We start from the raw sequence: 23735 nt of genomic DNA on the forward strand, positions 1-23735 counted from the left end.
AAATGAAGAAGAATGGCAGTTGAGACACTCCAAGCTCAAAGGAGACAAAAATATGAAGAACCAAACAGGAGAAAAACTCATAGTCTGAATGTCTAGACAAAAGTGTCCAAAGTTAAAGCAATAAGCAGGAGGAGACAGCAGAACCTTACATGCTAGGAGGCAAATTTGACATCAGAGATATCGCTGAAACCCCATGTGATGGAAGCCATGACTTAAGCATAATTCTAGATGGCTGTGCTGTTCAGTTGTTTTTTTAATTGTGTCTCTACTTGGAGTTTTCTTAACAAAGATACTGGAATGGTTTGAGTCTCCAACTCATTTTATAGATAAGGAAACTGTGAGAGAGCAAGAAAGAAAGGAAGACTTTGCATAAGGCACTAAATGCAAGCCTTTGCGAAGAGGGACTGGCCACATGCACAGAATGGAAAGGGCTGTTCTAGAGCTTGGGGATGTATTAATGGAGATTTTGAACACTAGACTTCATTCCCTAGGATTCCCTATAATCTCTCCTGAATCTCCACATTGATGAGATCACGTTATTGGTATTTAACTGGAAGTAAAGCCTCCCACACACTCTTCCTTTGCAATGATGTAGCAAAGTGGTAAACTAAGTGTGGGGATTTTAAATGGGCTAATCAGCCATGGGCACGTGGTTTTTATTTTGTATCTTCTTTATTCCTCGATTTCTAATGATCCTTAATAAACCTCATAAAATACAATGTTTTTAGTATTAAATAATATAAATAATAATAAAATATTTACTATATCTTATAATTATATAATATATAATATAAATATTTAAATAATTAATATAAATATAATAGATAGAGATATAATTTAATTTGTACAGGGAGAGTTAAAACCGGATACACTGAGACATTTGAGGAGAGGTTGTTCCTGTCCTTCAGGGAGATCAGAAGGTAACTTCCTGTGGCTTGATCTGTATGGGTCTAGTGGCAGTTGGCTTACCTGTTCCCTGAGAGCCTGATAGTCAATCCCTGTCTCCGGTTTCCATCTACCTGAGTTCTTGTGAGAACTTGTGTCCTGAGTGTTTCCTGACTGCTGAGAGAGAACTGCCAATACCCAGTAAAGCCTGTCTGTGGGAAAAGCTCAGAGATATCTTGGCCTTTGGCCTATGAAGGTGAACTCACCAAGAGTTCAAGCTGTCATATAGTTGACAAACTTTAAACTTGTCTGCCATTAATTTGAAAGACCAGTTAGGTCAGATAAGGCAACTAAGGCAAATAGGGTTAAATGACTTGCCCACAGTCATTTAGGTCATTGCCCAGCTAATGTGTCCTAAGAACTCAGATCAGAACTCAGGAAAAAGAGTCTTCTTGAGTCCATGCTATTTGGTTGCCCCTAGATGAGTATACCTTGTTCAAAACAAACAAGAAAAGCAAAAGCCCCCATCCTCTCATCCTCTCAGGTCCTCTCATCATACTCTAACTTGTCTTATACTTATTTTTTAACATGTCATCCAAACAGCTGGCAAAAGCCTTTGATTCCCATTAATGCTTCAAAGATACATAAACATGAGTTCACTTGTCTCTTTCACCACCAATTCAATAAACCTTTATTTTAAGGACATTATAGTTTACTGGATTATAGCAACAGTAGTATTAGTACTAGTAGAAGTAGTGGAAACAATAGTAATAGTAGTATTAGTATTAGTAGTAGCACTGGAAATAGTAAAAAGTTTTAGTAGTAGAAGTAGTAGTAAGAGTAGTATTAGCAGTAGCAGTAGAAGAAGTAGAAGTAGTAGTAGTAGTAGTAGTAGTAGTAGTAAGCATTTATTGGGGTAATTTAAAATTTATAAAGCTTTTTTATAAATATTTCATTTTACAGTGTTACCAACCTTTGGAGGAAGGTGTTTTGCTCAGTCATACAACTAAAAAATGTCTTTTTTAAAGATATAATTTTTGTTTTATTTTTTAAAAATATTTTTCCATGGTTACATGATTCATGTTCTCTCTGTCCCCTCTTCTCTTCTCCCTCCTGGAACCAACAAGCAATTCCACCAGGTTATATATGTATTATCATTCAGAATCTATTTCCATATTATTCATTTTTTAATAATCTTTTAAAACCAAAACCCCAAGTCCTATATCCATATAAGCAATTGATAAATCATATTTTCTTCTGCATTTCTACTCCCACAGTTCTTTCTCTAGATATGAATAGCATTCTTTCTCATAAATCCCTCGAGATTGTCCTGGATCATTGTATCACTATCAACTAATAAATGTCTTAAGCAGAACTTGAACTTGGGTCTTCCTAACTCCAATTCCAATGTTCTATCCACTGCCCTTGATGTTAGGAAAACATGGGTTCAATAGATGCCTTTGGATAAACAAATGAATAGAAAAGCATTTATATGCTAAGAACTATGTTGTATGCTAGAGATACAAATAAACATAAAAAGTAGACAATCTCTTCCCTAAAGGAGCTTAGGCAAAGAAAAAGTCTTAGGAAAGTGGTGGTCAAGAAGGGGCCTTTTGGGGTAAAAAGTTATCGAAGAGAAGGAAAGGGGATGTTCTTGGTAGTTGGGGAAAAAATTATTTTCAAGATTTTTTTAAATGGGGAGGATTAAGAGAGGACTATATTGAAACACAGCTGGAGCTAGCCTGAAAGTGGGCCAGATAGCTATATTACCATGAGCAAATTGCTTAATAGATCAATGCCCTCAGGAACTAGGACTATAAATTAGGAGAGATGTTGATCTGTATTGGTCCTCCACACTGACAAAATTGAAGGTTCTGACACCACTGACCCCCTAAATAAGTAAGGTACTAAATTAGATACTAAGGATAGAAAGATAAAACAACAAATAGTCCCTGAATTGGAGAAGAGAGAGAAAACTAATAACATGGAGTGTCAGAAAAGCCTTACTGTAGAAGGGGCATCCACACTTGGCTCTGAAAGTAGCTAAGGTTTCTAAGAGAAAGAGGTGAGGATTGGGATATTTCAGGAATATGATAGACTATGTGAAGACTTAAGAGAGGTGGTAAATGCTCCAGGAAGCAGGAAACAGGCTTGTTTGTCTGGAAGAGAGTGTGAAAGGAGGAAGCAAGATGAAGAAAATCTGGAAATGTCTGAAGGGACTTAAAACACTCAGCTGAGGAGTTGGTGTTTGCCAACCAAGTCCAGCCCATCTTCAAAATCTGGATAGGCAGTTTCATGAATTTCAGTGGCCAAATACTTCATTACTCTATGGCCGCCCTCCAGCGGAATCTCTCTGAACTTAGCTAGGCAGATCCTCAGATGCAGAAAGAGAATCTTTCTAAGCTTCCATCATAGGGCCACCCTTAAAAGCTTTTCTAGCATGGCAGGCCATACTAGAGCATTTGCTCTATGTTTATAGTCTTTGAGAAGCCAGGGTCACCTCAACAGCATAGTGAAGCATCAGCAGGATTCTAGTGGAGGTCTTGTACATGCTCCATAAATTTTTTGTTAAATTGGTTTAATAGAGAAGTAAAACTAGAAATTTATCTCAAGAAAGGGTAGAGTGAATCAAAAACAGAAAAATAAAATGTCAAAATATCCACAGAAACATCAGGAAGGCAACAAAAAACTGGAAATAGATTACCAACTGCAGAACAGCTGAATAAACTGTGGTATATGAATAAAATAGAAGACTATTATATGCCACAATTTGTTTAGCCATTCCCAAGTTGAAGGGCATCCCTTCATTTTCCAGTTCTTTGCCATCACAAAGAGAATTACTATAAATATTTTAGGCCATAGAGGTTCTTTTCCTTTTTCCTTAGGAAACATATACTAGTGGTATATGCAGAACCAAAAGAACATTAAATCATAGCATCAGAAATATTATTTGAAGAATAACTTGTATGTGTACACTTCCAGAGAAAGAAATGAGAAACAGAAATAAGCAAGACATGGTTTTATATATACATAATTTTTTTTATTATCAAATGATGACTTCTCTAGTGTGAGGAGAGGGAGGGGGAGATACTGGGGAATTATACAATAAGAAATGATGACTATGAGGTATTCAAAGGAATATGGAAAGATTTCTATGAAGTGATATTGAGGGAAAAGCAGAACCAGGAAAACAATAGACACAATGACTATGATAAATGAAGTCAAACTCGGAATAATCAAAAGGCCAATAATGGTTCTGGAGACTAGATAATAAAGTATCCCTTCCTCTGCTCAGAAGAGAAGACGGCAACAATGAGAGCAGAATGTTGCCTACATCTTCAGAGGCCACTGTATGTATCCATGTTTAACTTTTGGTTATAAGAGGATGGTACTGGGGGAAGGAAAAGAGTCATCCTATCCAGAAAAAAATTGTGATACAAAAGCAAGAGGCATCAGGAAAAATAAAACTGAAAAATAGTAGCTTAAAGCCTTGAACAAAAGAAAAATAGAAGATAAAACTTCACAAAGGCTCTGTGGCCACCTTGTATGTCCAGAAAGCTTTTTCAGGCATAGGAAATAGCACCTATTCTCATATTCTATTTCAATGTGTCCAAAATACTCTTTTGACTAAACTGTGGTTCTGTCACGTGGGTGGGGTGGGGGCAATGGGGAGAGCCATATAATTAAAGTGCTCAGAAATGTCTGACATTTAAAAGGAGCTGAACCGATTTTCCCAGTCAGCAATTGAAACACACCCCATTACACTTTACATCAAGTGCCCAGTAAATATCTCACTAAACCCATGATGTTAATGTACGGTTCCCTCTATTATTAATGAAGGGTGTGATAGAGAGGTTTTGTTCTGTTTAATTTTTCAATAGTTTCCATTCCTCTAGTCACCAGCTTCAGGGCTCATGGATTGGAACTGCTGACAGGGCAAGGTCTTATGTGAGCACAATTTTGCAGCTAAGGGTGGGGAGATTCTGTTTCCTCTGCTCCCCTCCTTCCTATCAGCCACCATTCAGAAGCCTTCCTTCGCTTCTTTTGTGGCCGAGAGAAACCCTTCTAAATGCATAAGCCATTCCATTCCATCCTGTTTTTTCCAGCTAATTGTTACTCCTATCATTCCTATTCTTTCAACTTTCTAGCGCTCCTGGTCTACCCACTGCTTCCCTACTCCCTACAAGCACACTCATGTCTCCCCATACTCAAGAACCATCATCTGATCCTTTCATCCCAGTGAACTTCGGTCCCACATCTTTCCTTCAGCTAAACTCCTCAAAAAAGTAACCTAGAATGGGTTCTTCCACTTCCTTTCCTCTCATTCTTTTCTTAACTCTCTGAGGTCTGACTTTGAATCTCACAATTTCACTGACAGCTCTCTATATACAAATGTTCTCCTAATCACCAAATTAAATGATTTTTTTCTCAATATTCATCTTTCTTGTTCTCTCTGAATGTGTCTTGTACATGCTTCATAATGCTGACTGCCCACATCTCCCAGATACTCTCGCCTCTTTTTATGTTCATGTCGCTATTCTGCTCTCTCAGTTTTTTCCCTACATGTCCGACTGTTCCTTCTCAGTCTTTTACTGGTCTTTCATCTAAGTCATACCCACTAACTACAGATGATCTCCAAGGTTCTGTCCTAAGCCCTCTTCTCTTTTCCCTCGATATTATTTTTCTTGGTGATAGAATTGGGTAGGAGCACTACGGAATAACAAAATGAGCTTTCAAAAAAATTTGCTCTGATGGACTCAAGAAGATAACATTTAATAGGGATCATTTAAAAAGGCAGCTAAGTGGCACAGTGGAAGGACTTAAGGGACAGAATGACCTGAATTTGAATCCTACCTTAGATAATAGCTGTATGATCCTAGCTTAAGTCAATTAATTTCTCTCAGGCTCAGTTTCCTGAGTTAGAAAATGAGGATAATAGTCCCAACCTCCTAGGATTATTGTGAGGATAAAATGAGATAACATATAACAAGTGCTTTGCAAACTTAACAGCCCTTTGTGAATGCAAGCTATTCATATAATTATAAATTATAAGATCACAGGTTTGTAGATTTAAAGCTGGAAGTAATGTCAAAGGCCATCTTGGAGTGGAATTGCTGACAGGGCAGGCCTTATATGAGCATAATTTTGGAGCATCAGACTGATGGGCTAAGAGCATTATTTTACAGATGGTGAAACTGAAATCCAAAGAAGCTGAGTGACTTGATCACATAGGCAGAAAACTTCACAGGTATTGAAAAAGCCAAATGCACAAACATGGGAAACAATGTGGGCACCTAAAAAATACGGACTACAACAAATTATGGTATATGTATATAATGGAATATTATGGTACTGTAAGAAGAACATATACTTTCATCTCTCTGCAGGGTTTCTCTTAGTCTATGGCCAACCCACTTACCCCAACTGTACCTAGGCTAGTATGTTGGGGTCGGGGGTGACCACTTTGCAGCTTTCCAAATCCAGATTTAGGTCATATATGACACAAATAACCAACATATACTTTTTCCACAGTTCTTTGATAGAGTGATCTAGCAATAAACTTCCATGTCTTAAAAACAGTTATATAAATTAACTACTGAGAGTAATGCATGGCAGCTCTCGGGTAGTACATTTGCTTCAGAAAGGGAATTCTTTCATTCAGATCCTTCCAGAACTATCTATCTTTTCTCAAACTATTTTTTCTCAGTTTCTCACATAAATGTTCTCTTTCTGCTGCTTTCAGTAAATAAAATAACAAAGAGGCAGTACTTTACATAAGACTTGTGTAAAATGATACTGAGTTAAAAAAAGGTAGAACTAGGACAATAAAATGGACAACTACAATAATATAACTAAAGAAAACTCTAAAAGACAATGGAATTAAGATTTTTTAAAAAGCCCAGCTTTTAGTTCCAGATATTCATTTGGATAAAGAAATACACTTCCTTCCTCTTGCTAGAGAGGGGTGGACTTCAAGTGAGAAGTGCTGGGTATACTATCAATCATAGTTGTGTAACAAATGATTTGCTTAATGATTTTGTTATCTCAACAATGTAACAGCAGTCAAAAAAAAAACTAATGCAATCCTAGAGAGCATGGATAAAAGAAAAAGTGGACCAAGTAAAAGACATGAAGGCCCTATTGTTCTCTGCTTTGGTCAGACCAAACCTAGAGTACCGGGTTCAATTCTGGACATTGCATTGTAAGAAGGACTGACAAACTGAAGTACTTCCAAAATGGAGAATGACTATAATGTTGAGGAGATTTACAACCATACCATAAGATTTGTTAAAAAAACTGGGATATGTAGCTGGAAGAAAAGTCTTAAGAATGAAATGGACCATGGTCTTCATGTATTTAAAGGGTTATCATATTGAAAAGGAATTACTTGGTTTCACTCTGTATAACTGAAAATCTGATGGGAGAGGTGGGGGGGGGGGGGCGAGGAAAAGAAAATGATCTTTGTCTCTAATGAATAATGTTTGGAAATGATCAAATAAAATATTGTTAAAAAAAAAAGAAAAAAGAAAATCTGTTACCCTAAAGAAGAACTACATTTCTTGGGAGCCCACTGACTTCCTATCATTATGTACTTCCTATAGTCAAGAAAAAAATATGAGTGGGCGGTCCTCTTTTCTCCCAATTTGGCATGATGACAGCGAGCTTGGTTGTAGTAAGGCGGGCATTTTGAAGTGGCTGATCAGCCATGGGCACATGGTTTTTATTTGTATCCCTTTAATTCCTTTATTTCTAATGAACATTAATAAATCTCCAAAAATATAATATTTTTACTATTTGAAATTAATTTTAATTTTTACAACTCTAGAGAGCAAAACTAAGAACGATAGGTAGAGACTGGAAGAAATATTCCAGCTCAATAGAAGGTAAAATTCCTTAACACACTAAGATATCTAGAAGTGAACTGAACTGTTGAGTTCATCCTCAATGGAGGTCTTCAAGTGGAGAATGGATGCCTGCATCTCTCAGAGACTAAAGAAGAAATGCCTGTCCAGATACAAAATGGACTATATAGCTTTTGAGGCCCCTTACCACTTCAAAATTCTGTGATTTTATAAAATTTAGGGAGTGTTAATGACTTTAGGTGACCCTCCAATAAAATGGATCTTTTCTTATAAGACATAGGACTATTCATCAGGAATCCTTTTCTGAAACTGATTCAGTATTTAATACCTTTAATGAATTATACTTTAGATGATCACAAAAATATCCTACAGTCATTAACTTCTCATTAACCTTTTATCGCTTACTGTTCTTTCAAGCAAATACCTCCATTTGCAGATGGTTTCATCGATTTTAATGTTTAATTCACCCAAACTGGAAAGTTACTATGTATATAAGTGCACACATTGACTTATTTTATGATCTTGGGCAATTTCTTCTTAAGTCTCTGAGCCTCAGTTTCCTCCTTTGTAAGATGAGGAAACTACTAGATAATACCTAAGTTTTCTTGTTGCTCTGATATTCTATTTTCTTAAAGATCTCTCCAGTTCAGTCATTCAATTTAACTCCATAGATATTATTACTCTATGCTAGGTATTGTGCTGGGCTTTAGATATTATGGATTATGAAAGGTAGAAATGAAGAGAGAATCAATTCCAGGATGAGGTCACCCTATACAAGTGCAAAGAGGTGGAATGTTTGTTGTGGATTTACTACTAAATGTAGTGTTTCAGTCAGTCATCTGATATTTTTAATGGCTACTAGGTGCCACGAACCATGTTAAACCCTGAGGGTATAAAGAAAGCCAACCCACCCCTCTCCACCTCCCTAGCTCCTGCTATCAAGAAGTTTACAGTCTAATAGGAGAGACAATATGGGGGAAAAAAATCTTATGTACAAATAAGATATTGACAGGATAAACTGGGGGAAGTCTTAGAGGGAAGGCACTAAGCTTAAGCCAACAGGTGGAGATAAGGAGGGAAAGTGTTTCAGGCATGAGGTACAGGTAGTGAAAATGCTCATAGTTGGGAGACTATGTGCCATTAATTTGAAGAACAGCAAGGATGACAGGACATCCAGGTGGAGATGTTGTCTAGGAGGCGGTTAACTATTCAGGATTAGAGTTCTACTTTGTAAGTCCCTCCTGGCTCTTATCTTCTCTGTTCTATTATTTTCTCCAAGATAAGTCTTTACTGTTCTCTCTTACTGTAATAAAATGCAAATCAATTAGCAAGCATTTATTAAGAGATTATTGTATGCCAGGTACTATTAAACATTGGGGATACCAAGAAAAGGAAACACAGTGCCTGCCCTCCAGAAGCACACATTTAAAAAAAATAATAAGAGTCATTCCAAAAGCAGAAGAATGGTAAGAACTAGGCAAGTGGGGTTAGGCGACTTTCCTAGGGTCACATAGCTAGGAAGTGAGATTTGAACCCAGGTCTTCCTAACTCCAGGTCCTGTCATCCTGTCCATTGTGCTACCTAGTTGTCCTCCCATTTTTTTTTTTAAAGAAACATACATTCTAATGGGGGACTATAAAAATGCCATAACACAGAAGATAATAATAGAGTACAATGCATGAAAAGTAATACTAAAGGTAAAGGTGCTGGAGTCAGCTACAGCCTAATCAATTGCTACATTTTCAGTGTAAGCAGTCATAATTTGGAAATTGGGAAATATTCCAAATCAAGGCTTGATTTATTGTTCTATTGATTGCACCTTTCCTCGGTTGGTTGTTTTAATTTGACCTCTATATAACATGTTTGCACATAATTGTTTACACACCATCATTCTCTTTAAACCAAGCTACCTCTGAGCAAGGACTGTTTTTTAGCCTGTTCCACATGCCAAGCAATTAGCACAGTACTTGGCACACAGGAGGTGATTAATAAATAGGAGCACTAGGTTATACAGTGGACAGAGTACTAGGTCTAGAGTCAGGAAGACCTGAATTTAAATCCTGTCTAGGATACTTGGTAACTATGTGACCGTGGGCACGTCATCTAATTCTGTTTGCCTCAGTTTCCTCATTTGTAAAATGAGCTGAAGAAGGAAATGTGAAACCATTATGGTATCTTGCCAAGAAATGCCCAGATGAGGTCATAAAGAGTTGGTCACAACTAAAATGATCGTACAACAATAAATGTTTATATAGACTGACAATAAAGTGATGAATAAAATATTAATAAGGCAGATTAAACTTAAAAAGCGTGTCTTAAATAGATTCTTTCCCTTCAGAAAGCTGATTGTAAAACATTTGTCAGCACAGCCCTACTTAAAGGGGATGGCACTATCAGTTAGTGGAGCCAAAAAAAGTCTCCTAGAAGAGGTGATAGTTGAAGTGAATTTTTATATAGTTAATTCACTGGGCAGCAATCTGATGATGACGCATCCCACAAGCAGACACATTCTCTAATAATCTCAATGAACACTTCCGTGGGCTTTCAATTCTAAGTGATTTGAACTACAGTGGTAAAGGCAACATACATAATGAATAGAATTGAATAATTAAGTATCATTCATCTAAATACACGTCCTGCTTTCATTCCAAAGATCTTTGGCGCTGAACATCCTGCTGGGAAATGAAGCTCCTACTATCAGCTTGCTGGTACTTAAAACTTCTCCCAGATTTGTTACATACAACTCCCATCACATGATGGTCACCTTTGTATTCAGGATTGAGGAGGGCAAAGATTCTTTATTCGACCCTTCCTGGAATCTTCTCTTTGAGTTGGGATCTAAGAGAGAATTGATGTCCTACCAGTACAAGCCTAGGTGGTGCTTCTTTGTTTTTTTTTTATTTAACTTTTTAAAATTTAAATTAAAATTTTTTTCAATTACATGTAGAAACAATTTTTAATAATTGTTATCTAACATTTTGTTATTCAGATTCTCTCCTTCCTCCCCATCTCCCATCCCCAAGAGAGTAAATATGGATCATACCAGGGCAATACCTAATTCCATATTTCCCCATGCCCTAGTAGAAGATACATATAACACATATAATAAACTCATGAAGGAAATAAAGAAAAATGGCATGCTTTGATCTATGATCAGACTCCAACAGTTCCTTCTTCCACTGTGGCTAGGCTTTATCATCATGAATCTCTTGGGATTATCTTGATACCTTGCATTGATAATTTAGTCCTTCACTGTTGATCAATGTACAATATTTCTGTTACTGCATATACTGTCCTTCTGGTTCTTCTCATTTCTCTTTGTATCCCTTCATATAAGTCTTTGCAGGCTTTTCTAAACTCATCCTGTTTGTCAATTCATATGGCGTGATAATATTCCATTACAAAATATATTCCATATTCTACAACTTGTTCAATCATTCTCCAATTAATGGATATCCCTAAGTTTCCAATTTGCTACTACAAAAAGAGCAGCTAAAAATATTTGGCTACAGGTAGGTGCTTCCCCCCATCTCTGATCTCTTTGGGATATAGTGGCATTACTGGGTCAAAAACTATGCACAGTTTTTTAAATTTGAGGTAGTTCCCTACATATTTGAGAAATGAAATCTTTGTCAGACTTGCTAAATTTTCCCACCAGTTTTTTTATTTGTTTTGAATTTAATGTAATCAAAATTATCACTTTGTACATGATGCTTCTAAGAGATCTCTCTGACTGGGGGCACTGGGAGGCTCTCTAACACTTCCCATTTCTATGACTTTATAAAAATGGAAGGATTTTAATGACTTTACATGAGTCTCCAATAAAGCTGACTACTTCTCATAAGGCACAAGACTACTCATTAGGAATAGTTTTCTGGGACCAGTTTGGTATGGCCAGATGCAAAAATAAGGAAGACATTGTTTATTGACTATATTGTGAAAAAGATCTGGGGTCTAGGTGATTTCAAGTTAAACATGCTCCATGTGTTCCATCCATGTTGCACTATTGGCTACTTCCCAAACTCAGCATTCTTACCCTGCCCCACTCCAATTTAGAGGCACAAGCTGTCCTCTCCTTTCTGAAAAATATTCCCTCTTCAACAATCTTCTCCCTGATTTCTTCCTCCTTCAAAGTTCAGCTCAGGCACCATTTCCTAGGTAAAGCCTTCCCTGATCCTCTCACTGGCTAGAGATCTCTGCCTCTTCAAATTATCTAAGACAAACTTATTATTGCACTTGTAATCTACCCATAGAATGTAAACTTCTGGAGAATAGAGCCTGCTTCCTTTTTGTCTTTGTATCTTTAGGATCTAGCACAATGCATTATTCTAGATAGTGAATCAATAAATGTTGGTCAAATTGAATAGAGAACTCATGAATTATAGAGCCCAAGAACTAGACAGGACCTCAGAAAACAAAGCTTCCCCCAAAAGTGATCAATAAGCTTTTTTGTGGATCTCTGTTCCTCTTTTTCCACTTGACCAATTTTGCTTTTTAAGCCATTATTTTCTTTTTCCCATTTTTCTTCCACCTCTCTTATTTTATTTTTGAATTTCTTTTTGAGCTCTTTCAGTGGCTGAGACCAATTCCCATTTTTCTTTGAAGTTTTGCATGGGGCTACTTTGTCACTGTCCTCTGCTGAATCTGTGCCTTGCTCTTTTCCACCATAAAAATTTTTTTTTGCTTAGGTATTTCTTTTGATGTTTGCTCACTTTCCCAGTCTTTTTTTTTTTGCTTATGGACTGGGAATTCTGAAAACTGGTTCAGTCTTCTCTGCTGTTGACTTGTAGAACTTAAAGCATTGTGGGCTATTTTGCCCTGGGATTAAGGGCTTCATCCCAGGCTTGAAGCTATGGAATTTGGGACCTCACGGCTGCCTGGTGCCAGGGCTTGGGACTTCAAGGGGGTAGTTATGGGGTGTTCTGCTGTTGGTTTAGACAGGGTCCTGGGATCCCAAAGTTGGCCTATGCCCAGGCTCAGAACCTGGCGCAGTAGGTTGGGGGGTAGTTGACTGAACTTCTCTGTGTTGTGTGTCCATACCACTGACTGGTTCTTATCTGGTCTCAGATACTTCCTAGCTGTATGACCCTGGGCAAGTCACTTAATACCAATAGCATAGCCTTACTGCTCGTCTTAGAACCAATAGTTAGTATTGGTTTCAAGACAGAAGGTAAGGGTTATCTATATCACTGGCATTTTTCTTACTCAACAAGTCAGAAAACAGAGATGAGCTCTAAGCTGATGCTCTAAATGCTCTACCTAAAACAAAAGTAACTATGATGCATATTTTAAACATTTACAAAGCACTTTTATACAAATATTGCTATTCATATTTTACCTAAGAGGAAACTGAAGCCCTGTTCTAAGAAAGGAAGTGGCTTGGGTGTGGTCAAATAAGTAATTTTTAATAGAGTTGGGACAATATTAGAAGCATTGACACTAGAATAAGTGCAAATATTTTGGAAAGCAATTTGGAATTATTCAAGTAAGATGACTAAAATATCCGTGTACTTTGATCCAAGAGATTACACTGCTAGAGGATCGCTAATAAAGAGAAAGTCCTCATATATACCAAAACATTAATAGCACCATTTTTTGTGACAGCAAAGAACTTAGACAAAGTAGTTGTTCCCAGATTGAGAGATGACTAAGCAAATTGTGGTATATGACTGTAATGGAATATTGCTCTGCTAAAAGAAACTATAAATATGGTGAATACAGAGAACCTTGGAAAGATTTACATGAACTGATGGAAAATGAAGTAAGTAGACAAGAAAAGAATAAAAACAAAGACTACAACAAAGTAAATGGAAAGAACACTGTAAGACAATCAAAAGAGAATATTTCAAAATTACAAAGAACTAGCACTACTCCAAAGAAGTAATATAAGAAAACAGCTTCACTTCACTTGTTTACAGAAGCAGAAGGTCCATGAGTATAATATATTACACCTATTTCCAGACTTTCAATTAATTGGTCAGTTTTGCAGATTTTCTCCCTTTAAAAATAGTATTTATTATATATATACATATATATAAAATTATAATATTATGTTAACTCTGAGAATCAAATGCCTCTAAGAAAAAAACCTCTAAGATCCAATCTCAGAAAGATCATCATTCAGTCTGAAACCCAAAGAGACCACTTCTGAGACTTCTACATTCATTCAGATATTATCTGAGACCAGATAACCTCTGAACCTCAAAGCTAAAGGACCATATCTGAGATCCTATATATCTAGAAACAATCAGAGACAATTAATATCCAGAAAGACTACCTGTGAGACACTCATCTATTCCAAGAGACGACTAAGACTCAAATGAGGTGTCATTACAGAGACCCCAAACCAAAAACTCCCTTTACATTCGGAGACATCATCTCTGAAATCTCTAATACCCAGAAAGCCCATCTCTGAAATGTCTATATATCCAAAAAGACTGAGACTCCTCACATGAAGAGATCAGCTTCAAAATATGTCAGAGGGAAACCCTTTCTCAAATCCCTTATACCCACAAAGACCACCTCTGAGCTCTCTTATTAAAGCCCTTGATTTAAAGGGCACAAGAATCCCAAAATTCCCCTAACAAGTCTACTTTCCCCTGGCTCATGCCTTCCTGACCCCAGATGACAAAGCTACTTACCACACCACCTCCTGCAGAGTGCACTAGCACCGACATTCCTTCCCGCAGGTTGGCAACCTCAAAGAGCATCATGTAGGCAGTTACAAAGTTCATGGGGAAGGCAGCAGCCTCAGGGAAATTCATGTCATCTGGGATCCTGTAGACGAACTCTACTGGTGTACAAACAACCTCTGCCCATGCATTGTAATTCACAAACGCCATGACGCGGTCTCCGATCTGTAGGGGGAAAAGCAGGGTGAGATGGCTACAATAGGAACAGAGATGACCAGGAGCTCCCCTACTGCATGATGATGACAACTAATAGCAATCATAATTCTAAGGCAGCTGACACTTCCTTTACTACAGTAATAATGGAACAATTAATATCTACATTTTATAGATGATAAGACAACCAGATTTTGAATTGGAAGGGTCCTTAGAAATCATCTAGCCCAATCCTCTCACTCTGTAGTTGGAAAAACCAAAGCCCAAAGTGGTCCAGTGATTTACCTAATGATACATATAGGGGCATAGCAGCCAGGAAAGAGTCTTAGTCTAATGTGAATATCACCCCGGAGCAGTAGACTGTCATACCCTTTCTAGTAGCAATGGTAGCACCGACCTGATTATAGTTCTCAGAGCAAGAGAAATCGGTAATGGGGAAGGGAGGTAGGGACAACTGGTAAGATGTTCTTTCTTGTAAAGTAAGCTTAGTTGTCTTGGCAGATGGTTAGTTGGACTGTGAACATGGTCTGGAGGCAGCTAGACTCAGTGGATTAGGGATATTTTTTCATTCACTTATTAATAAGGACAATTCACCCTCAAGGCAGAGTCCTGAAGCTGAATGGATTAACTGGACCCCATCCCCTGACAGAGATAGGTCACACAGCCTGCAAATACTGGAGGCAGGATTCAAACTTGGGCCTTTGGGGATTACAGTTTTTCCAGAATCATGTATATAAACTGTTTGTAGACCTTAAAATGCTATAAAAATGTCAGCTATTATTATTATTTTGTAGGAGAAACTGAGGTGCTGAGAGGGGAAGGGAATTGCCTCAAGTCATACATAAAGGTAAAGACAGAGCCAGGACTGGAAACCAGTTCAGAGTTCATAGTCCCAATAATGTATTTAAATTACTATATGGCAATAGCTCATACATACACACACGATATACATATGTGCATATATATGCCCATAGGGATATGTATGATTTTGAGGTTGCAAAGTGCTTATATCCATCCCCACAACAATCCTCTGAGGTGTTTTATGCCCATTTTATAAATGAGCAAACAGAAACACAAAGGTTAAAATGGCAGTCATGGTTACACAGATGTTAAATATCAGAGGTAAGATTTGAACTTCGGTTTCTTCTAACTTCAGTGCTCTTTCCACTCTCTCACACTGTGGAAATAACCCTGCATTTCACATCAGGTGATCTAATTTCAATTCCTGATTTTACAACTAACTCCGAAGTTGGACTAGCTCAGTGGTTCTTAACCTGAAGGTCCACCGGCAGTATATGGATAGATTTCTGGAGGTAGGGGAGGAGGGGAAATCTGGGAACGTGTACTTGAAAGAAATGAATGTTTATTTTCACTAATCTCTAAATGAAATTTGGCATTTCCTTCAATTATGAAAGTAGATGACAACCCACAATAACATTCAGCTTCCCCAGATTCCCAAAGGGGTCCATGAACATAAACAAGGTTAAGAAGTCTTAATCTACATGATCTCTACGTTTCCTTCCAGTCTCAAAACCTTTGATTCTATGACACGTGGAACATTTTTTCTTCCTTGTCCCTTTGATATCACCTCCCTCCCCCTCATCAGGTGACTCCACATAATTCAGGCTCTTGAAACCCCCAGCCATGGTGTTACCTCATAGCCTTTCACATTGTCTCCAAGGGCTTCCACAATCCCAGAGCACTCAAATCCAGGTACCAAGGGTGTCTTGGGTGGGTTGTCAATATTCCCTTGCCTCACCATCAGATCAATAAAGTTTAAACCACTGTGAAGAGTAAATAAGAGAAAAGCAAATCAATGTGATAGAATTTGACTAAAAGGAACCTTTAAAGTACCCTCCTGAAATGTGTACAGGAACTCATCACTCATCCAGACAGCATGTATTCAGCAGCCTCATCAGGCAGAGGATGGGAAACAGCGTCAGAACAGACATCATGGCTGCTGTAATGTCCATCCATGCTGCTCAAAACACACTCCCTTCAAGCCATCACTTAATTGTAATTTATGTTAAATACAATCCAAAAGAGCTGAATGATATTGTCTTCTAGCCTGTAATAGATTAAAGGAGACAGAATCTGCTAGAGGCAGATACACTGACCACAGCAAAATCTGACAGGGAGGGAAGAGACAGAAAGACTACAAATCCGGGCGCAAGAATTCTCAGAGCACAGCCATATACGGCCATTTATTGCTGGGGATTTATAGTCTAGGAAAATCTCTGGCCACATCTTTCAGTCTAGCAAGCATTCTAGGTTTCAGCCATGCCTCTTCCCCTTGCCTGATATTCCCTCCCTGCTCTGTTTTACTTGGAATCCTAGCTGATGGTGTCTCCCTAGCTGTGACCTCAATGGCAGAAAATCAATTAAATCTACTGAGAACTCCTATGATATACCCAAATTGCTTTGATCCCAGTTTCCTAAATTTCTGTGAAGCACCAAGCCTTAAGAGCACCAATAGTCTTTTCAAAGGACCATTGTAGACATCCTCTTCCTGCCAGGGCTTGAGGATAATGTTGGTAAAATGGCCTCCCTCTCCTTCTCAATCAGAATTTGAAGGTCCATCTCATTCACAGACCCATTGTGGGTGTTGCTTTGACGTGTCCCCCTCCAGCTTGGTTGGGTGTTTTCAGCTAAGTCATGGATTCTTTTCTTTTGAGCCTTCCTTAAACACACCAAACAGATGGACCTGTTGCTGTTAGCACTGACTATCTCATCTAGACCTTCCATGGCTTTAAAAAACTACTTCTAATTAAAAAACAGATGATAAGAGATGCCAGGCTCTGCTGACAATAGGAATGTTTGTGAAATGACTGAATGAATTAGATCAACTTCTAGAATTGCTGAAGCCATATTGATGTTTTACTCCCCTCCCAACTGCCATGGTTATTCATTCCATCCTAAATGATAATAACCAAAGCTGATGTTTTCATAGCATTATCTTGTTTCAAAAGCACAGTCCAGACTTTCTTTTGAAGTAATATATCCATTTTAGAGAGGAGGAAATTGAGACTCCAGGAGGGGTAGGGACTTGTCTAAAGCCATCCAGTGAGTCAGTGACAAAGATAAGTCTTCTGGGTCTAAATCCAGTGCTCTTTCTACTAAAAAAGAGAATGGGCTCCTGTCAAGAGAACAAAATAAAAAGAGGGGAAAATATAAAAAGTATGTTAGATTGCTTAGTGCCCTTCAAGAAAATGACCCACTCACACAATTCAGTGACTGCACCATGCCTCTTTGCTTCTCCAAAGTCTGCCAACATTGTCATAACAAGTAATTGGTTGCTGAGATACTTTCCCAGAAGCCTCCACACCAATGCAGATATCACATCGACCACCTATCACCATGTATCAGATCTCTACCCAATGTTCCCTTTTGTTACTAAATCCCCCTGAGTAAGTATAACCAATCAGTCCCCTCTCCTAATGTAGTATAGGGGGAAAATGCCCATGGGAGTGACAGTATCTGTTTCCTCTTTCCCATTCCTACTTCTGTATCATCTGATCTGGCAGAAAGAGGATGCAGAAAAGAAGTGTGCACGTAATGTAGTGGAAAGAGTATGCATGGGTCTGGAAGTCAAGGGACTTGGGTTTGAGACTTGTTTTGTCACTGTGACTTAGAAAAACCATTTCAACCCTTGGCTTCAGTTTCCTATTCTGTACAATAAGGGAATTGGTACCCAAGGCTCTTCTCTGCCTCTCTGGTGGGGCATCAAAGGAAGCCATCCTAAGATGTCAGTATCTACCCTGTGTCTTGTTTGGCCACACTCTGCTTTGTGGACAATGTCTTTCTTAGGGCACCCAAATGGAGAAGATATAGATATCACTTCTATACCATTTGAGGACAGATGTAAAGTGAATGACAAATGTCACAGAAGTAAAAGAAAGTCAGAGTTGGCAGGAACCTTAAAATATAAAGAACATGGCACTTCCTCAAAGCCAGAAGAGGCTATTGGGGTCATCAGGTTTGCCTTTTTCATTTTACAGACAAGGAAGCAGAAATCAGGAAAGAGAAAGTAACCTGCTCCACGAAGCCAAATGAACTGTAGAGATAGAACTAAAGCCTAGATCTCCTGCCTCCTAGTTCTGGGGAGATCTTTCCACCAGACTGCCATTGGTGTGAATTTAACATCGCACTTTAATTTTAGGGCTAGGAGCATCATAATAAGAGGTTTTCCCAAGCCCCAGGATAGGAGTGTTGGAATTGACTTCATGTCAGAGAATAAAGAGAATTAAATTATAAAAGAACTCTGCCTGATTAGCTGATTGAATTTGGGTAGTAAAAATAGATGAAATGATTACTTTTGTATCTCAAACGAACAACACTGGGGTGGCGAGGAGACATAGACACAGAGACAAAAAGAGGCAGAGGGACTATCTCCTTAGATAGGCTATAGAATGATCTGAGCATTATAAAAGTAGGACCAACAACACTGTCAAAGGAGTTAAGGACAAGTCTTCAAAATATAAATCAAATTCATGGTCAAAATTCTGCAAAGGATCCATTCTGAGGAGTCTGGATTTCAGCAATCAATAGCAGTTAAATGTTAATAAGAAACATGATAAATAATAGTTTGAGCAGTGGTGTCAAAATCAAATAGAAACAGGAGTCATTAAACCAACATAAGGATTTCTTTGGGCTACATAACGACTTAGAAAATCATATTATCTGTATTCTACTATATCTTTATTTATTTTGTTCAATATTTGCCAATTACATTTTAATCTGGTTCCTGAATTTGTGGGCCACATGTTTGACACATTTGAATGAAAGATCCATGAATGTACTATCTGGGAAATGATTTTCGTTAAAGAATCCAAGAGAGTTTCTAATTAGAAATTTTTTTTCAAAGACCATGTGACTTGAGGTAAGTCATTTCCCTCCTTCTGTTTCCTCATCTATAAAAAATAAGGCAGTTGGTATCCTAGCTCTGACATTCTATATTGTAAGATATCCAGCATGATTATTTTGTTCTAAGGTCCATTCCAGACCTAAACATTCTATGTTCTAACTTGTTTTCTAGCTCTGATGTTTTATGTTCTAATGCCCCTTTCAGCTTTGGAATTATATATTCTAAGGTGTCTTCCAACTCCATTAAGAAATCTTTAGACCATCAGTTCTCAAAGTGTGGTCTGAGAAATCCTTGAAGAGCTGGAAGCTCAAAACTGTTTTTCTAATAATATTTAGATATTTACATTTCTAATACAGTAGATAGCTATATGATAGATATAACCTACATAAACAAGAGTCCTCAAGAATTTTTAAGCATGTAAAGGGATTCTGAAACAAAAAAAAAAGAGATCAATGAAACCACTGGTCCCTTTAAAGCACAATATGGGTGTATAATCGCAACCAAAAGCCAAGGAACATGAGATAAAATATGACAGTAAAAGAATTAATGGACTGAATGTTCTAGATAGCTGTAGAGGGACCCAAGGTAGTTCATATATTCAAAGTGAGGAAAGAAGCCACATGATAATTTTAAATGATAAAGACCAGATTGGTGTCTGTCTCAGAAAATGTAATTTAAATTGGGCTGTTGGGCACTACTGCATCATCTCAATGTACCCTGACAGAGAGGGAAATGCCTCAGGAGAGATGAGTCAGGTATGCATTACTAAGTCCATTCTGACTGCACTCTATCATCACAGACAGCTTTCAAGGTAATTATAATCAACTTGGAGACTTTAACCAGTCCCCTCCTGGAATCCACAATAAGCAGTCAAAATGAATAGTGGCTGCGGGAACCCTTCACAAAGTTCACTCACTATCACTCTAATCCTATAGAAATAACTTATAGGAAGCCATACAACTTACACAAAGGGTTAACCAATACTCCCAGGGGCAGAAGCCATGAAACCAAATGTTAGATACTAATGATTTCTCACATTTTCCACAGAATTTCCACAGACTGGTCTCACCAATCAACAGCATTGATGAGTCCTTTTGTTGCTGCTGTTGTGCAGGCATTCAATCATTGAGATCCCATGGAAAAAGCATGTTGGGCTCTTCTATCTTCCACTATCTCCCTGTCTGTCCAAATTCATGTTTGTTGCTTCCATGACCCTCTTTATCCACTTCCTCCTCTGCCATCCCCTTCTCTTTTTGTCTTCAATCCTTCCCAACCACCAAGGTCTTTTCCAATGAGTTCTGTCTTCTAATGGAGCCTTGGCACTGCCTAAATGACATTGCCTGTGTTTAGTCTCAGACATGATCAGAAGTAGCTTCCCTGATGCCTTCACTGCTCCTCACAAAGTGCCAGTGAGCATGAAGTAGCTTCCCTGATGCCTTCACTGCTCCTCACAAAGTGCCAGTGAGCATCTCTTATCCCTGTGTATAGACATCTTCCTAATAATGGCCTCAGCGTTAATTAAAGAAGCACATGGCTACCCTTATTCAGGTAGCATTTGATGATATAGATAAAAACAAATCTGATGATTACTTTTTTTTCCCCAGGCTGGGAAGGTTCCTTGAAGAAATGCTGAACTATGTCAGACCAGTGCCTACTTCCACCCCCAAATATAATGTCCTTTGATGTAACACTCCCATGACTAGTGTCAGTTTTTATCTTCTGAACCTTCAAACACAAATTTTTTCTTGTACCTCACTTTTAATATATCAACTCCAATGTCTTTTCTGGACGAGAACACACACATAAGGATAAAACTAATTTGAGGCTACATGCTTAATGCATTTCTATGAAGAAGGTCTCTTTCTTGCTTCTAATCAAACAGACAGTTCTGTTCTTTGGGAAATGTCAAGAAGCCAGAACGAGTCACAGCTATCCCTGGAGAAAAGAGAATCTAAGGAGACACCACTGTAGCTGCAAAAACCTAGTGGTGAAAATGCCCTTTCAGATTATATCAGCTCTGTGGGCAAGATACTCTGACAATAAGAGTTTTCTGTGGAGTGGGTAAGCATCAGTTTAAAGTCTCTGCATTTATGCTTACTAGCCATGGCTCACAGAATTTAGAGCAGGAATGAACCCTATGGGTATATAGTGTAAAGCCCTCATTTTATAGAAAATTAATCTAAGGTCAAAAAAGAGAATGGATCTTCAATGATGTGGGGACTGGGGGAAGGTCCGGGACACCTGTAAATAAATTCTACTTTTTTATAAAAGGGAAAGGGATGGGAGTTGTCCAAAGTAGCATGGTTGGTGACAAGCTTCCCTCTCCAAGCCTTAAGCACACATGCATAAAATAGAAATAACAATACTTGAACTAAACACCTCACATGATAGCTGTGAGGAATGCATTTTGCAAACTGTAAAATATTTCAGAAATAGAAACTGTTAATATTACAATTAAGCCATGAGAGCTTCTTTTCAAAAAGGGGATAAGGAAAACGAGCCTCAATAAATTGCATGAAAATATTTGTTGTGTAAATCCTCTAACTTAACCATTCTGAGCTGGCTTCACGGTAAGGAGGCACACAAATTGGCATAAGCTCCTCTGAGATTTTCCCACCAGAACTGCCTATTACACTGAAGACACATGGAGCAGAATCTTTCACCAATAATAGTAATTCTTATTATTACGCAATACTTTCCTTAAAACAACCATGAGGCTGGTAGAACAAATATTAGTAATTTATAAATTATAAATTTATAAATTATAAATTTATAAATTACAAATATTATAATTTAGAGATGAGGAAACTGAAGCATAGAGAAGTTATTGATCAAAAGAAGCTGGGACTTGGACCCAGATTTTTGGGCTAATGATCCAGTGTCTTTGTTAATTAATCATTATTCCATTCTGATTTTGAGTCTGTGAACTCGATTTTTAAAAACATTTTGAATAGCATTTTAAATTATTTCAATATAATGGGTTTCCTTTATAATGCATTGTATTGTATTATAATCATTTAAAAACATTATTCTGGGCCTAACTATTCTCAGCAATACAAGACAATCCTAAAGACTCAAGATGAAAATGCTCTCTGCCTCCAGAGAAAGAACTGATGGCGTTTTAATGCAGTTCAAAATATATTATTTCACTTTCTTTCTTCTTTCCTTTCTTTTGTTCAAGATCTCTTGCACAAAATGACTAGTACTGGAAAATGTATTACATGAGTACATATGTAAAATCTATATCAGATGGCTTGTCTCAGAGGTTAGGGAGGATGGGAAGGAGAGAATTTTAGAGTTCAAAATGTTTTAAATGAATGTTAAAAATCATTTTTACATATAATTGGGAAAAATAAGACACTAAAATTTTTTAAAATATTATTCTGAGAAGGGGTCCGTGGGCATTACAGATTGCAAGAGGGCCTCATGACACATAAAAAAGTAAAGACTCCTGTCCTAAATGTACCACAGACCTTCCATTTCCTCTCTACATTCTCTTCTAGATCTATCTCTGTCCAACTCTGACTGGAGATTTCTTTTCCCTAGGAGTCTTGAAAGTGGTCACTCATTAAAGGCTTAGGTGAACAGTCTATGTGATCATGGACTACTGAGGCTTTACCAGGCAGGAAATGATTAATAAGACTGTATGAACATCAATTTTTCCTAGTCCTCCTTCCCAAATGAGACTATGACGTGTCTGTCACCTCTATCTCAGTAATTATTTTCTTTCCATCCATCACATGAAAAGTTAACACACTGAAACATGACAACAGCAACACCCTGGTTCTGTTTTGTATTTGGAGCCTTTAGATATCATTATCAGTTATGGAATACACCTGAGAGACTAGGGCAATTAGGTAGCATAGTGGATAGAAAGTCAAGAAGACCTGAGTTCAAATCTGGTCCTAGACACTTACTGACTCTGTGACTTTGACAAACCACTTAATCCTGTTTGCCTCAGTTTCCTCATCTGTAAAATGAGCTGGAGAAGGAAATGGCAAACCACTCTAGTACCTTAGCCAAGAAAACCCCAAATGGGGTCACAAGGAGTCAGATACAAATGAAGCAATCAAACAACACTGAGCTTCATCCATTTGGATTGAAGAGGACTGAGGCAGGGAGGCAAAAATGTAAAGAACACTATTTGTTCATTAAATCATTGGTTCCACCTTATCAGTGGATAATTAATGTAGAACTAGGGATTTCTTCATGTAGAACATTGGAAACAGCAATAGATGTAAAGTAAGACATCTTTGATTTTAAGTTTAGATACTTATT

The 23735-nt window shown here is 37.8% G+C and overlaps 1 protein-coding gene across 1 annotated transcript in view; it reads right to left on the reverse strand.

Moving 5' to 3' along the window:
- Positions 1-23735, reverse strand: part of VAT1L (vesicle amine transport 1 like) — a 139541-nt gene that overhangs the window by 107022 nt on the left and 8784 nt on the right. The window contains exons 2-3 of the mRNA XM_056795965.1: positions 16248-16377; positions 14390-14605 (exon numbers count right to left, since the gene is read on the reverse strand). Of these exons, the coding sequence (XP_056651943.1) occupies positions 14390-14605; positions 16248-16377 (346 nt within the window). The remainder of the gene's footprint in view (positions 1-14389; positions 14606-16247; positions 16378-23735) is intronic.

This window comes from Monodelphis domestica, chromosome 1 (genome assembly GCF_027887165.1).
Source record: "Monodelphis domestica isolate mMonDom1 chromosome 1, mMonDom1.pri, whole genome shotgun sequence".
Classification (NCBI taxonomy): Eukaryota; Metazoa; Chordata; class Mammalia; order Didelphimorphia; family Didelphidae; genus Monodelphis; species Monodelphis domestica.